The sequence below is a fragment of the Crocodylus porosus genome, unplaced genomic scaffold, assembly GCF_001723895.1.
Source record: "Crocodylus porosus isolate Cpor-Errol unplaced genomic scaffold, CroPor_comp1, whole genome shotgun sequence".
NCBI lineage: Eukaryota > Metazoa > Chordata > Crocodylia > Crocodylidae > Crocodylus > Crocodylus porosus.
The window spans coordinates 24,384,354-24,400,661 of record NW_017728950.1 but is presented as its reverse complement, the minus strand read 5'-3'; the positions used below and the strand labels follow the sequence as shown (position 1 = coordinate 24,400,661).

Genomic DNA, 16,308 nt, shown 5'->3' with positions numbered 1-16,308 from the left:
ACAGCCCCCCCATAAACCTGTACCTACTCCCCCATGCCCCCCACCCCACCACAATGTACAAGTATAAGACTTCATTTGAAATTATTGTGCAGTCACCACTATGTACACTACACAAGCACATGTAAATCAGGACAAAAATATTTTTTGAAATCAAATGAATGAATATTGTAGATGTTTAATTTTTAGAATATAATTGGTATTTTTCTGGTTCTGGGATGGCAAAACCCCTTGCTGAAAGGAGTACTTCTGGGAGCAAGTGGAGGGACTTCTGGTGGCAAAGGTCGAGAGTTAGGGAGTGGGACTTCATCACAAGATGCCAACCAAGGGGTGGGGCACCTGTCAAGGGGTAGGGCTACTGTTGCAGCCCTCGACAGCTTACCAAAACTCGGTAAGCGGCCCTCTGCCCAAAATAATTCCCCGCCCCTGCATTACACATAAACCAGTTTAAGTGATCAGAAACTAGTTAAACCTGTAACAAAACATATGTTCATTGCACATAAGCTAGTTTGAAAATGGCTGAAACTAGTTTGAGATAAACCTGGTTGAATGTAGTATCACACTTAACTGATTTGGGTCAAACCAGTTTATGCAATGACTGTCCCAGACCCCTTGCTCATTTAAGTTCAGCCAGACTCCTCCAGAATCCCAGCATGCTCTCTGGGCTGCGCAGGGCTCTCTGTTTCACAGCAGAGCTGGCCCCTCCCCTCTGCTCCTTGGCTGTAGCTCAGCAGAAACTGCAGGCCTCTCCCTGGCTTCCCCCTGCCCTCTCTCTCCATCCCCTCTGCCTTACACAGACCTCTCAGCATTAGCTAGCAGACGACATGCGGGCTAAGGTCCATGCTGTGGTAGATGGAACAAAGGCAGAATCAACATGTAGCTGGTAATGTCCCTCTGTTGTTTTCTTAATGGTGTGATAAACATTGATTTAGGGATGATAAACACTGTTATCAATTTCCTACTGGGCAGGTCAGGAGGTGGGAGGACCCCTCCCTAATCAAAACATTCTGCCAGGGCTTGGCCACACCATGCTCTCAGCTCAGATCTGTGGAAGGGCAGGGATGGCTGCTCTAGCGCTCCCCAGTTTCTAGCCTGAGCCACTGCAGGCATGTGTCTGCATGTCCGGGATGTCTGTACAGTTACAAACTGATTAAGTCTAGCCAGGTTAGACTAACCTGTGAAGATTGAATCAATTCAGGCTTGGGCTTTTTTAATGCCTATCCCTAGTCCAAGTGTGTCAATTCTCTTTTGCACTAGTTTCTATTTCCAAATCCTTGTAGTGGTTTAAATTGTAACTTTGCCTACCGACTAACTGTAACATTGAGTAATGAAACAACAAGCCAACATGGCTGTCTGATTTCAAAAAATGAAGACTGCTATATTCTTTTCTATTTTACATGGATTAGATGCTTCCATCAAGATTTTGGCAAGTTTCCTTGATAATCTTGTGAAAAGCAAACTTTGGCACTCATGGAATAGGGAAAGTTGGGCCAGGACTGGAGCTTTCACCAGTGTGGCTGCCTTTTGAAATTTTTAGGTCATGTTCTGGTATTCAAAAATTGACCCCAAATACTCCTGCTTGCTATTCTAACCAGAAAGAATTCTAGAGAGAACAGGGTAACCTTAATTCTGACTCGCAAGACATTTACAAAATCATTCAAGATCTGCAGCACTAAGACTTTGGAGTGGAATCAACTGTGCTGTGATGCACCCTGGCACAGATGATTTGCCTCACTGGCATCTGTAGATGTTGGGCCCTGGCCCTGCAGGATTGTACCCTTACTGCTCCTGGGGTGTTGGTGGTCCAGTTCTGCGAGATGATGGCTCTGGATACCACACCCCAATTCAGAGCATGCGTCTTCAAGTGGGGGACCCCCACAGAGGATCCTCTGCTTGAATACGTGTGCTTAGCATGTGCCAAGGGCCGGCAGCTGGGCATCAGCCTGACACATGCGCTGCAAGAATCTCTTGCTGGGAGATTCCCAGGGTGCATGTCTGCAGGGGAATTCTCATGGCATGCAATAAGCAAAAATGTGTCCTCCCATTTAAGGGGTTACAAATCGTGACTACCCTTGGTTGCAGCAGCATGTCTGCACACTTGGAGCATGGTCATGGGCTACAGTGTCTGTTTCTTGTAACTTGTGCAGCCATAAACATTTTTATGGTGTCATAAGGATGACATCTATTCGTACCCTAATAGATCCTAAATTGTATAAGGCAGAAATAACGAGTTAAAATTTTAACACTGATTTTTATTAATAAGGTAAAACTATTTCCTTAATTACTTATCTCAATACTTTTTTCCCCGTTAAGTTTATTTACTTGCAATTTTCCTATTCCATAAGCATGTAGAAAGGCTATTTTAATCAGTGGAAGAACCTCACTTTACATTCCCAATTTTATTTTTTGGCTTAGAATTTCCATTGACTATTCATTGAACTGTCAACTTCTTAGTAAAACAAAAGAAAATGAATAGTACATGCCATATTATTACTTGATTTTATTTTAATTCAGTCTTCTCTATACAAATTGACTTGCAGAATTTTTCTCCCCCCTTCAGAACTGTCAATGAAAAAAGTGTTAAATTAATATACTCTACTCTTGCCATAATTCAGGAGTTACCAGGAAACTTAAAAACATATCAATTGCAAGATACCCGACTCTCATTGTCTAAGCATTTGGTGCCTCCGAGGAAAGCAGTAAGATGTCCATGCAGACATGACAGAAAATAGTGCATCTTTTTCATTTACAGTATGTTTGTTTCCCTTCATCTACACTTTTGCAAAAGTTAATCACAGACCTGTCAGGCATATGAGAGCCAACTCACTGATAAATCAGAACAGATAATTGCTTTTTTATTTTTTTGATCAGACAGAACTACAGCTGCACAGGTTGTAATTGCATTTTGTAACACACCCCTTCCCTATTTCTCTGGATTTGGTGCAGGACATAAATCTGTTTGGGAGGTAAAGGACTTTTAATGAGACACTATTATTTTTAATACTTATATTTCACTGCCTATTGCTCTTCAAAGCTTGAAAATATGATTTCTTTCCCTGCCAACTCTAGTCAATTTTCATTTCTCCCCTCCCCCTCTCTTCCCTTGCTCTGAAGGGAGCTCATGCCAACATGGCTCTGTTTCATTTGCTGTTGTGTAAGTCAACTAGCATCATTGTTGTGGTCAGAAGAATTTGCCAAATGCTAAGTATAAAGTTGGTTACTGAAGTTGTATAATAAATAAGTACAGGAATGTGAAACCCCTTTGTAGGCTCTGAAAAAACTAGTGACTAGTAAAGAATTGCTGGTGACTGAAAGTTTTTGACACTGAGAAGAAATGCTTGCATACATTCTTTAGTCTGAAAATACACTGAAGCGTTAGGAAGCCTCATGCATTTTTTTTTTTTTTTTTTTTTTTTTTTTAGAATTGAATTAGGCATGTTGAAAGGCACCCTGAGTTCAGTTCTCATCTTTTTATGACTCCTTGTCAATGACCATTCTGAGTGACCTGAAGAACTTCCCTGACATAACAAACTTCACAAAAACAGCAGAGTGGGAAATAACAACTAGAGGTGTGCAAAATGGGCCTTATTCCGTTTGGATTTGGATTCGGCCTGAATCGGGGACAGTGATTCGATTTGTTGATTTGGATCACTGTCCCTGATTTGAATTCAGCTGAATTTGAATCTGAAGATTCGATGCTGATTTAGAGAATCAGCGATTTGGCCATAGACACAGCTTTAAATGTTTTTTCTACATACCTCGAAGTACCAGGTGCAGCTCATGAATGCTGCAATGGTGGGGCAGATGGAGTGTCCCACAGGAGCATGCGGGGCCCCCCTGCATGCTCAGCAGCAAACCCAGAAGTACTTCTGGTCCAATTCTGGGTCCACTGGGGATTGGGTGGGGGGGACCTTAGTTCCCCTCTGGCTCAGTGATCAGCTGCAGGGGGATCCCAGGTGCCCCCCCAGATCTGGGAGGCACCAGTCGCTGAGCCAGTGTGGTGGTGAGGGGGCCCCCACAGTGCTTCCCAGAGGACCTGGAAGTGGACCAGGAGTGCTTCTGGTCCACTTCTGGGTCTGCTGCTGAGCACACTGGGAGCCACCCACGTTCCTGTGGGATGCTCCATCTGCCCCAGCATTTCAGCATTCACGAGCCGCCTGGTACCTTGAGGTATGTAGAGAAAACATTTAAAGCTGTGTCTATGTCCAAATCATTGAATCTTTCCAAATCTCTCTGAATTGATTTAGAAGGTTCTGATTCGATTCGGAAAGTTTAAAAGTTTTCCCGATTTGATTCAGATTGGAAGATTCGGCCACCTAATTGGGCCGAATCTCTGCTGAATTGAATCGGGGACCGAAGCTTCACACAGCCCTAAGAACAACAAGAGAGATATCACATTGTGACAAGTCTTGCCAATAAAAAAAAAAAAGCCCTAAGAAAATCACTGTCAGCAGAAGACCACACACTGCTGAAGAGCTATTAACATGTTTAACAACCAGTAGCAAACAAGATGTTAAAGCTTTTTTTATGAAATCTGAGTATCTATAGTTTTTCATTAAGTTATGCTATCTGCAGAAATGTACTGAAGAACCCATGTATAGTAGTTTCAAGGACAGATTTCTCCACATTTACTCTGCAAAAATACGTTGATCAGGTATAAGCTGAGATAAATAGCTAATTCCGGGACTTTGCAGGGTTTTGGCCCTGCATAGTTATCTCATCTCCATCAGTGTCTGGATTGTATGGCTAATCTGCATGGAAACTCAACAGTGAACAAATTAAATAGGAAACCTGGAAAATATTGCCACACAGCAGCATGCCCTCAGCCGAAATCCACAAAGGTTTTGTTTTGAGAGGAGGTACAAAGTCTTTTAAGATGGATGCATTAGGCATTCTTGCCAGCATGCACATGTGTTGTATAACTTGATGTGCAAAACTGTTATTGCCATTTATGTTAGGAAAGGGAAGACACAAAAACATTTGTCAGTTCCCTCAGTAGAGTTTGCTGTCTTCTATACTTTCACTCAGGATAAAAAGGGAAAAAAAGAAAAAAGGGAAAAAAAGAGTCACTAAAGACATATGACATTACTTCCAAAATATTTACCACATCATATACACCTTATAGTCCAAACTCACATTTATAAACCACAAGGCACATTTTCTAAAGACTTCAATAGACATAACCAAGATCAGATTTTCAAATGATTCATACTCAGTTACAGTACCTAACTGCATGCTGTAATGGCCAGATTTTCAAAAGCAGCCCTACTATTCTCTATGGAAGCCACTAGGCACTGGCCACTTACTATCTAGATATGTGGTTTCAATGTGTTGAGGCTCCATGCAGATAAGTTATATGAAACCTCTGTGAGTGATGGTGCAAGATCAGGGGCAGGCAATTATTTTGGGCAAAGGGCCACTTACCGAGTTTTGGCATTGGTAGCCCCAGCCCGCCCCCTGGTTGTCATCTTGGGATCAGCAGTCCCACTCCCTAACCCCTGACCTTTGCCACTAGAAGTCCCTTCCCTTACCCCAGGAAGTACTCCTTTCAGCAAGGGGTTTTGTCATCTCAGAACCAGAAAAATACCAAATTGTATTCTAAAATGCAAACATCTACAACATTAATTCGATTTAAAAAAATATTTTTGTCCTGATTAACATGTGTTTGTGTAGTGTACAAAAGCTGATTACACAATAACTTCAAATGAAGTCTTACTCTTGTATGTTGTGGGAGGTGGAGGGCATGGGGGCGTGGGTATAAGTTTGTGGGGGGCTATTGGTGTGTGGGTATGTGCAGTGTGGGGGAGGGTGTTAGGGGTGTGAGTATGGGGTGAGGGAGCATGTGGGTGTGTGGATATGTGGGGGGAGTCCGTATGGGGTTTGTGGGGGAAAGGGTGGCTGGAGTGTGTGAGGGGGTATGGGTGTGGGGGTCTGCTTGTATGGCAGCGCAAGTAGGGGTGGATACATGTGTATGGTGGGGTGCACATGTGGGGCTCACCATCTGAACACACACACACTCTCCCTCTCCCTCCCTCTCTCACTGTATATGCGTGTGCGCACATATACGCACACACACACATGTTCTCTGTTCCTCCCTCACTACACACATACACACATGCACGTGCACACACATGCACGCGCGCACACATACACACTCTTTCTCTCTCTCCCTCCATCCCTCCCTCTTGTTGTACACACACACAGTCTCCCCCTCCCTCATTACTCTTTCTGTCTCTCTCTCCCCATCCCTCATTGCAGGGACATGCGCACACACATCTTCCCGCTCCTAGCCCCACAGTACCGGCACAGGCCCCATGCTCCCATGGTCCTGTGATGCAGCCAGGAGCCACATGGTGCTGGAACAGCAGGCTGGCATGCAGGGAAGCAGTGAAAGCTGCGGCAGGCAGAGGCCTCCAGTTAGGGAAGGTGGGGGTGGGAGGGAGCTGGGAGAGGGGTGCAGCCAGGCTGTCCTTGCTGCTGAGTCCTGCTGGCTTTCCCTGGGTCCTACTGCCCCTGTTTCCTGTCATCTTTGACTGGCAGCCAGGAGCAGAAAATATCATTTAAGGGGCCCCCAGGCTAGATAGAATGGCCTGATGGGCCAAATATGGCCCATGGGCCATATTTTGTCTGCCTCTGGTATAATGTTTGTCCCTATCCTTGAGGAAAGAATACATGCATCTTCTCTGCACTTCCAGTCTGTGGGCTTCCAGGTAGAGCATAAGGTGCTACTTTTGGCTTATGAAGCCCTTAACCATTTGGGACCAATCTATAAAGAAACATTGCTCTATATAATGGACATATTTTTGTGATCAGTGGAAACATTTCTGCTTGGGTACACTCTGTTTAACAGGCAGGGGAGCTGCCATTAGGGCATTTTCCATGGTGTGTCTGAGATGCTGCAGTGCAGTCTTCTTACCTTGGTGCAAAATACATTTCATTCTTTCATCTTCTGGCCATCAGAGCCCATATCTTTCCTCAGGTCTTGGGGAAAGGAGAGAGGTGAGTTGAGTCTTGGGTTGTGTATATTGTAGGCTGCATTGATTGTCTCCCCCACTCCACCCCTCCCCCTCTGGTTTGGGAAGTTGCTGTGTTTGAATTACATCTTTGAGCTTTCTGTCATGACAGGAGTCTTTGGATTGCCATAGCATAAGACATGATAGAAAACACTTTATGCCGCTGCTTATATTGCCCTTGCTCTGGCTCATGTAGATTATAGAGCCCAGCATACAACCTTGCTTTGCAGATGCTCATGGTTATTACTTAGCTGCAGCTCTTGGTATTTGTAGGCTCCACATTCAATATCAGAGTAGCATTTTAGTTTTTCTGTGGTTACCTTTGTTTTCTGCAGGTTGCCCTTTTTGTGCCTTTGGATTGTGGAACATGGGAGAACTCCAAAAAAGGCTGAGCTAGTGAAAGTATTCTTATTGTCTTCTAGAAAAAATGTAACAATACAACAGTTCATATCTACTCTTTTTTCTGTACTATATGTCTTATCCATGCAAATGATTCTCCCTGGCTTTTTGTTTTTATTTGAATTTAGATTTATAGTTCAGATTATTTTCCCTTTGAAGGGCAGACTATTCATCAGTACCTTCTTTTATTTTTTTAGCTGCACCTCCCAAGTTGAAGGAGATGAAGAACCAAGAGTCTACTGTGGGTCAGACACTAGTGCTCAGGTGTGAAGCCAGTTCCGATTATCCTGCACTCAGATTCAAGTGGTTAAAGAATGGAAAAGAAATAACCAAAAAAAACAGACCAGAAAATATCAAGATCCCCAAAAAACAAAAGTAAGTACAATTGTTTTGCAAACTGGGCTGTGAGAAAGGAAGTGGAATTATTTACCAGACTACAAGCACCGAGATATTAATAATCTCAACACATGCAACCAAGTGTCATAAAATATGGAAAGAGAGAATGAATGGCAGTTATCACTTTATTTTCACTGGAACTTTTTTCTTTTATTACAACAATATCTAAGTCTCGTATTTATCTCATAAATAATACTATGTTTTCTATTCCTGTTATTATTGGCAGTCTTTGTTTTAATTTGTAAATCTTGGGCACAGACCATTTTAGACTTCTGGCATAAGTGAACATGGTTCATGCTTGTTTTCAGCCATCTTTTAACCTGTCTTCAGGGATTTGCAACTTTCATTGTCTAGGGATGCAGTCCTGGGAGGAGCCACCCACCTTCTGCATAGTTCTGAGTGGTTTAAGTATTCATGACCTTTACTGGAGGCACTCAGAACCTTACAGGAGAGTGTCTTAGTCTGGTTAATATCAGATGAATAGGGACACCTGGAAAAACCATGCTTCTGCCTGGATGGAAATGCTCGTAAGGGGTGGTTGCCACCAAGCAGCAAGGAAAGAATTTTTTCTGGTAGTGAAGATAAGTAATAATCTATCCTCTGATGCATAGGGAACAGCTCTGACATTCTGTCTTCACAATGATGTTTAGGCTTAAAAGTGCCATTTGCTACATTGTCTGTCTCTCTTCTGTAGAAGGGAGTCATTAAAATATGCACATAAGCTATCTTGATCTGAGACAAAAATTCCATTTACTTTACAGCATCAGATGTGGAGATGGGTATTTACATTGTATAAATAATAACTACTTTTTTTAGCGTGTTCTCCTGAGGGAGGGATAAAGGCCAGAATTTCTGCCATACTATCTTCAGAAATGTGTCACCATACTTTTTGTCTTGTCTCACCTTCTCGACCCAAAAGAGGACCAGTAACTGTCCTGGATAGTAAACTCTGTCAAAGAGATGTTGTAACCACGAATAAAGCAGAGCATCTATTTTTGCTGGGTGGAAAATGTTTTCCCAACCTATGAAAGTTTTCCAGATTTCACACTTCTACTGTTTCACATCCCAGACTTGACATTTTCTAGGAGAGGGTATATACTTGTGAACGACTTATTGTGGGATAAAGGCTACTGCTTTACTGAACATTTGCTCTGCAGTAACTGCTTGTATGCATGCTTTTATCCCATGGTAAATGAAAGCTAACCTATGATAGCTTTCCCCACACTCATTGAAATCTAATTTTCCATGTGTTAGCTTCCACTTTCTGTGGGGTAAGAGCATACACACAGGCAGCTACAGTGGAGTAGTTGACACGTGATCCTTCCTGACACATGGTCTTTTGCATGTGTCTAAAGTAGAGCACATGGGAGCAGCCTAAGATTTGTGTTCTTTTGATGGAAGATTGTGAAAGGCTTGGCTGAACTAATGGCTCAGCTGAAATTTGTTTGTATGTTTATTGTTTGCATTATAAATGTACATAGGTTAGACCCATATTGGAAAGCCAAGTAAAAAAGCAGAAAAATAACAGTGCAGAAGCACGCATGAAAAGATGGGTATATTATATATGCATATTAGATTAATGAAGGAAAATGAGAAATCTCCTAGCTCAAGCTAAACGAATACTAGTGGTTGATATTTTTATTTTGTGTGATTTCATAATATAAGACAATACATTAGGCAAATATTTGTGTCATTCATATGCTGCTATATTGTTTGTCAGTTTTAATATGGAATTTTTTAAATTATGAAGTATGGAAATGTGAACTAAAAGGTCAGTAAGCTGTCTTGAATTACTGTAATATCTTTTTTAAAGGGCAAATAGCTACTTAAATAGTACATTATATTGCTACAGCAGATGAAATAGAGGAGCATCATCAGCATTCACCGTAGCATAATCTTATTGGTTTCATCAATCCAGACAGTTCAGAAGAACACTTTCTACATATTAATAATGCCTTATTAAGTTTGAAAGCAGTATGCAACAGACAAAAGTGACTGTTAGTAATTTCAAATTTAACAGGCCAGCTCCTTGCCAGACTACAGAACAGAAAACACTAAGTCACTACCAGAAGGAAATTTCTCCCACAGGTGTGAGATTTCAGAAACTTTTTTAAAGAAAATGTAAAACAATCTGTGGGGTAGAATGGGGGTGGTAGACAGCTCATCCTCCTGAGAAATAAGCCTCACCCATCCCACACCCTCTCCCACAAGCATCAACTGCAGAAATCAGATGGTGATAATGCTGTGGGAGTGGTGCCTCTGGCATTGCACTCAGGACTTGGGTTTCCAGCGTGCTCAGGAGTAGCAACTTGAAGCACTATCACCCAACTCTGACCTGACAGCCTCATTTCTGGGATAGATGCATGAGGTAGAAGAGACGTTGGACTGGATTTATTTTTTCACTCAGTAAAATGATGAAGCTGCCAGTCCCATGTAGATATATGCTCTCCAGTTAGCTATTAAATAGAAATGTTAGCATCAGCTTTGTGTCTGCCCTTAAAATGGCAAAAATGAGTATGACCAGCAGATCACAGATTAGATACCAGTGCCAACATGTGTGGCATGGAAGAAATGAATACACAGTCTGGTACTGAGTGGTTATGATAGTTCCAGATACATATGATTAGTTAATGATATCTGTTTAAGTGCCACAGATGCAAAGCATTATCTTGGCCTGTCAGTTCATTTTAAAGGGTTCAGGATGTGATACTTTTCGCCTTTGCATAATTGGAGAAGAACCTCAAATGAACATTTTGAATATCTTGTTTCATCAGAAATAGCTCTTTGAAATGAGCCGGAATGGCCTCTGTCTCAAGCTTGTTTGAAGGCCAGCAGGCTGAGTAATAGGAAAGACTCCTTGGTTGCCTTGCTTTCAGTGAGCGTACCAGTTAGTGCTGCCCAGAAATATTTGGCACTGAACCATGTCTCTTCACCTGCTAGTAAATTATTCCTGCTTCTTCCCACTTCTAATTGCAACATTTAATTTCTTTCAGTGTATTTCAAAGCCATTGAGAACATTTTTATTTATTTATTTATGATTTTGGGTTGGGCTCAGCTGCCTAAGCCACTCTCAGGAAAAGAAATTTCTAGGTGTAGTTACTGTTACTACTTCCCCTGCAGCAAAACCACTGGAGGACCCCACGTAGCAGCACCTCAGTATTTCAGACTCTGTTGTTTGCTTTTCTTACGTGTCACAGATACCTAGATGCTGGGCAAAAAATGCCAGGCAAAGAACCATCTGCCATGGTGAATTGAAGCACTTAAATAAGCTGAGCTTTGATGCACAGTATTTTAACACAAAATATTTTTCCCTTTTTTGAGTATGCATACAAGATCGGTATTTTTTTGGATGCTGTTTCATTTAAACTATTAATGAGCTGTGGTCTGCTATCAAAAGTTTGAATTTGGTCCTAGTAAGTACCTATAATTCCACTGATGCTATGAATATTTCCTTTCTTATACTTGGAAACTATTACTCTGGATTTTATACCTAAGAAAAATAGGGAAATACCAGGCATATTAAAATTTCGCAGGTAATTTGGCTTTTTTCCCCCATGTCCCTGCTTTCTTCTTTTCTTTTTCTTTTTCTAATGATGGAATTACAGGTTTTTTTAATTCAATTATTTTTTCTGCTGGAAGTTATTATCACTTAAAAGTTATAAGAATTAAACCTGAAGTGCTGAGAGTTTGTTCTTTTCTGCTACAAGGGCCTCTCTGATTGTTCTTATTGATACAGAGAAAAGAAAATGTACCTGGAAGTGGAAATATGTGCAAACATTAGAGTTGACGCTGTGGTGGATGTGTGAAGGGGATCTTTTGAGTTCTAGTTTTTACAAAGCTACATAGGCCTGCATCATTCATGTCCAAGTGGTAGGCAGTCCACTTTGTGCAGGTTTCTGACTTGGAATGAACTGCTGAGTTGTTTGCTGCAGTTTTTACATCACAAGATGCTGCTTTCCTAATCAGCTGGATTTTGTAAGCAATCCTGCAGCTGATTGGAGAAGCAGTGCCTTTTGAAATAAAAACTGCAGCAGATAGCTCAAGCCAGCTTGGTGGTCCTACATATGGATGTCAGGAACGCAGTCCTGTGAAGTAGCTGGGTCCTACTGTGACCCCAAAGTACTGTACCTTTGCAGTGCCTGTCCGCTTTTGTCAGTTTTGTGTTCTCGCTTCCCCTTTCTTTCCTACCCCTCAGCCCCTCAGAGCCACTATCTACATACTGTGTGAACTCCCACCAGAAAGGAGGAATCAATGACTATATAGGTCCATTTCTTGGCTTCATCACAAGAACCAGCAATGGTCCATCTAATCAATATTTTGATTTACCTCAGCTAAGCTGTCAGCCCTTGTATCAGTCTCCCTTCCCTACAGTAGTGTCCAGCTTGCCTACGGTTCCTTCTCTTTTAAGTAACTTTGGTCGAACTCCCAAACATATCTGGCAAAGCATGCTTTTTTGCTAAACCATGGATACCTCCAGGCAAGGGTACCTTTGTATGGAAATAGGAATCCTTGAGCTGCCTTCCAGCAGCTGGTATTTACCTGTGAAGTTTCTAGGCCCTGTCAAAGGGACCAGTATGACCCAAAAAAGCACTGAATAACTATGATAATACGAGCAGAGTAGCTAGAGTCTTTCACCTGTTATTTGCCAACATCACTCTAAATCTAAAGCCAGGCCAAAAGTCATTACTATTTGGTTCCCATTGTTCAGTGCCTTGAGTCTTGGTTCTGCAGTGACCCTGCCAGTGTAAAAACCACCACTTCACTTGGCATTAACTACAAACTGTGCTGGTCTTTTAGTTAAGAGCTCAGAGACCTTGTTCCTCAGGATGGTCCCCCAGATGAAAGGGGTGTGGCAGCCTGGCAAGGAATGGTTAGAAAACCTGTGTGTATTTTACCTGTGTTGTTCTTGTTCTGTGACTGAATAAAGAACATTATTATACAGGACTATCATGCCAGTATCCCTTGTGAGCAGCTATTCTAATGATGAGTTAGGCAGTAGTAATCTCAGCTATCACAGGACCCAATTCCTTGTCGTTTCTCAGGACCAGGCAACATGTCCTATGCAGCTGGGGTCCAACCAGAAGACATTAGAGCGTGCTCCCACCAAATTACCAGACAGGGAAAAACTCTGCATTTTAAAATTTAATCTTAACGTCTTGGAGATGGATTAAATTACATGTCCCTCATGGGGAACAGTATGTATGTAGCTTTATGCAAATTGTTCTGCTGCTGCCTGTAATTTTTGGTTCATGTTGAACAGTGATTTACTAGAAGGGTTGCAGAGGTTGTCTGAGAGTGTGACTTGTTCTTATCTCATGATTATGTAGTCAGACGTTAGAAACTACAATACTTGATCAGAATTCTGCGACTAGCAACATGACACTCTTAAAGGATAATGCTGTAATCTGTTTTCATAGTCTCTGAGTAGTTGATGTTTCAATATCTTGAACACAAAAGGTTTTTTTAAATATTTCCATTAACAGCACAGACTTCTTTTTAGCAGGAAAATATAAATAAATGGTTTTGTTTCACTTCATGAATGTGTCTCATCTTCAACAGCCTGTAAGGAAGGGATTTTACTTTCTTCCACACCTTTAGTCTTTGTTAATTAACCTGGTAGAGTCACAGAATAAAAGATGGATGTCTTCATTGGGGAAAAAATGTATTACGTAATGCTGTGATTTATTATTCGGATAGAGGATGCATTATGTGTCATTTCTGATTCTACAGGAAGTACTCAGAACTTCACATTTACAGAGCAACGTTGGATGATGCTGGGGAGTACACGTGCAGAGTGAGCAGCAAATTAGGGAATGACAGCACCAAAGCCACCATTATCATCACAGACACCAATGGTATGAGATGCATATTTATTTGACTGTTGTTTTGAGAAAGGTCTTGCATTAAAATGGCCATCGGGACAAAAGGGCTTGCAGGGAATGAGAGCTTTGAAAGGAAAACAGAGATGAAAGTGCTAAAGTGGTGATAGTAAAAATATATTCAAATAAATTAGTTTTGACATAGCTATAACATATTTTAGTGCAATTGGCCATTACTGCACAAACTGAGAATTTTACAAAGTTAACATGCAGAGGTCTGGACAGCATTCAGGGCCCCAGTGTGCCAGGTGATGTAGAAACATATAATGAGGCACAGGCCCAGTACCACTACCAATAGGCATTAGTCCCATGTATACAAATGGGTAACCATGGCACTGAAAGATTAATTATTGACATAGTAAGTATGTGGTAGTGCTGGCAATTGGATCCAAATAGTCCCAGTCCAGTACTGTAGCCATGTTCCTCCTCCCCACAAGCCCTATCCCTTGGTCTTATATAGGTAATATTGGTATGGCTACAAATTTGATCCGCTCTCCTTTCAGACATGCTTCAGTTGTCCTGATCACTGCCATATTAAGCAAATTATACAATGCAAGTTGCATGATCAACATTTGGAAATTATATATATTCTTTGCTTCCTGAAACCTACTATTCCTCAAACAAATCTACACTGCAGTACCTGAATGTAGATTTGTTTGAGGAATAGTGGATTTCAGGAAGCAAAAAACCTTATTGAAAGTAGTTTGAAAGTAAAAGTACTAGATTTTTCAACGCTACTTCTTGCTTTATTTTTAGGACTAGCTACAAATGTTTCTGGCAGAATTCAGTTGGTTCTTTCACTGTATAGAAACCTTTTAGTACTACTTTCTTTGGTTATGAATATGTGGACACATTGCACATTGAAGTCTGTTTGTTGAATGTGGTATTTGCTAATGAACATGTTCACTTTCAGATAGACTGTCTATTGTAAGAAGCGAACAAATTGCAGCAATAAAAACAACTTTGTGAGAAAAATGAAGTGTTTGAAGTTGTCATTGCAATAGGAACTAGGCTTTAAGAATGCATATTTGTTCCACGTTGTGCTCTGAAACAGTAGGTATGTGGCAGGGTAACTAGAAAATGAAACTAATCTTTGCTGTCTTCATTATAACTCATTAGGCTTTTTGGTTAGTGTACAGTTGTGTACAGTAATTATTTAATGTACGTTCATATAGAATATTGGTATGCTGTGTTAATATGCATTAGCTAAAGAATACTGAAAACAAAAATCTAGTACTAAGGTTTTATATTAGGCATATAATGTTATAATCATATGTCAAGTTGCTGATTTACAAGATCAAGTAATGAGGTTTTTTTCCCAGAATTACTTTATAAACAAAAGTCAATGAACATTTTTGATTTTTGATTAGCTTGTACACTTGTTTGGTTCTCACAAAAAAAAAGTCTTGCTTTATAAATACTTATACAGGAAACATGTTTATCATTTCCCATGCAGCCTGAGTCAGAACTTGAGCACATGCAAGGCAAAACTAGAGACAAAAATAAATACCAACATGTATGGACATGGGGAGATCCCCCATTTCTTTTCTACACAAGGAATGGTAAAATTATTATGGAATGTGTGTGGGACCTCATTCCTAGACTTAAATTCATTCCTTTCACTTCCAGTTTGGCTATTCTGAATGACAGAAAGGCATTCCTACTGCAGTGAAACAAGATCTTGATGTTCAGTTACCATGTCTGTAAGCAATGGTGTGTGCATTTGTGTGACATGTAGTGTCTGCCTGATTTTTCTGTGTCTGTATGTATAATATAACAACGTAAAACAAAAGCCTAGACACAAATCCCCTTGGACTGGAATAAAGCTTGGACCTCTTCTAAGCTTTATGTCTGGTCTGAACAGGAACCATAGATCTAAGCCTATCAGATATTATGAGGTGATATTCAACTGATAAATAATTCATTATGCCTGTCTGATGCCTTCTCCTAAACTCTGTCTCTCTCTAACGAATGAAACCTCTGAGCTGCTTTGAGCAGCTGCTTGCTGCTGTTTAAAGTGCAGCATGTGGCTGAAATATTTTTCCTTTTCCCCCAAATGTGGAATTTTCTACCTGAAACTAAGGGCAACATGGACAACATCTGCTGGCTTAAAAGCAAAGGTTCCCTAAGGTCTTGGAGAGCAGAACCCATTCATTGAACATTAACAACCACTGTAACAGTGACCTTCTCACCCCTTCTTCCTCTGTATTCAGTGACCTCTCCCCCTTTCTAGCTTAATGGTAGATTTGGGATCCAAACTCTGTAATGAGCCCTGAAGGGGGGCTATTACTCAGCTCTCATGCTTATCTGTGGTCTTCAACTTGCATTATTAATAAGGATAAATATTAATAGTTAGCTTCTCTGTACCTTCTTCTACCTTAGTATCCCACTGTCATTGGAGAAGCCTGCTAGCACCCCTCTGTTGTAAGTTAGTGAGATCTATAGTAGCCTATGTATCACTGGGTGACATCCATGTATGGAGGCTGAGCAGAATTGATGCCTCAGGCTGAATCCCTGACTTGCTCACTGTTGGTGGGTGTTGATGGCAGATAGAGACTAAGGCAGCAGTGGCTAGGAGTTGATTTGTTTGTGCCAGCAACAGCATGTGTAAAAGTAACTGAGAA

General features: G+C 41.1%; 1 protein-coding gene across 1 annotated transcript in view; it reads left to right on the top strand.

The window, feature by feature from the left end:
* The first annotated feature begins 7,608 nt into the window (after positions 1 to 7,608).
* Positions 7,609 to 16,308, top strand: part of NRG1 (neuregulin 1) — a 207,735-nt gene continuing 199,035 nt past the window's right edge. Inside the window, exons 1-2 of the mRNA XM_019555275.1 lie at positions 7,609 to 7,784; positions 13,536 to 13,660. Of these exons, the coding sequence (XP_019410820.1) occupies positions 7,630 to 7,784; positions 13,536 to 13,660 (280 nt within the window). The 5' untranslated portion in view covers positions 7,609 to 7,629. The remainder of the gene's footprint in view (positions 7,785 to 13,535; positions 13,661 to 16,308) is intronic.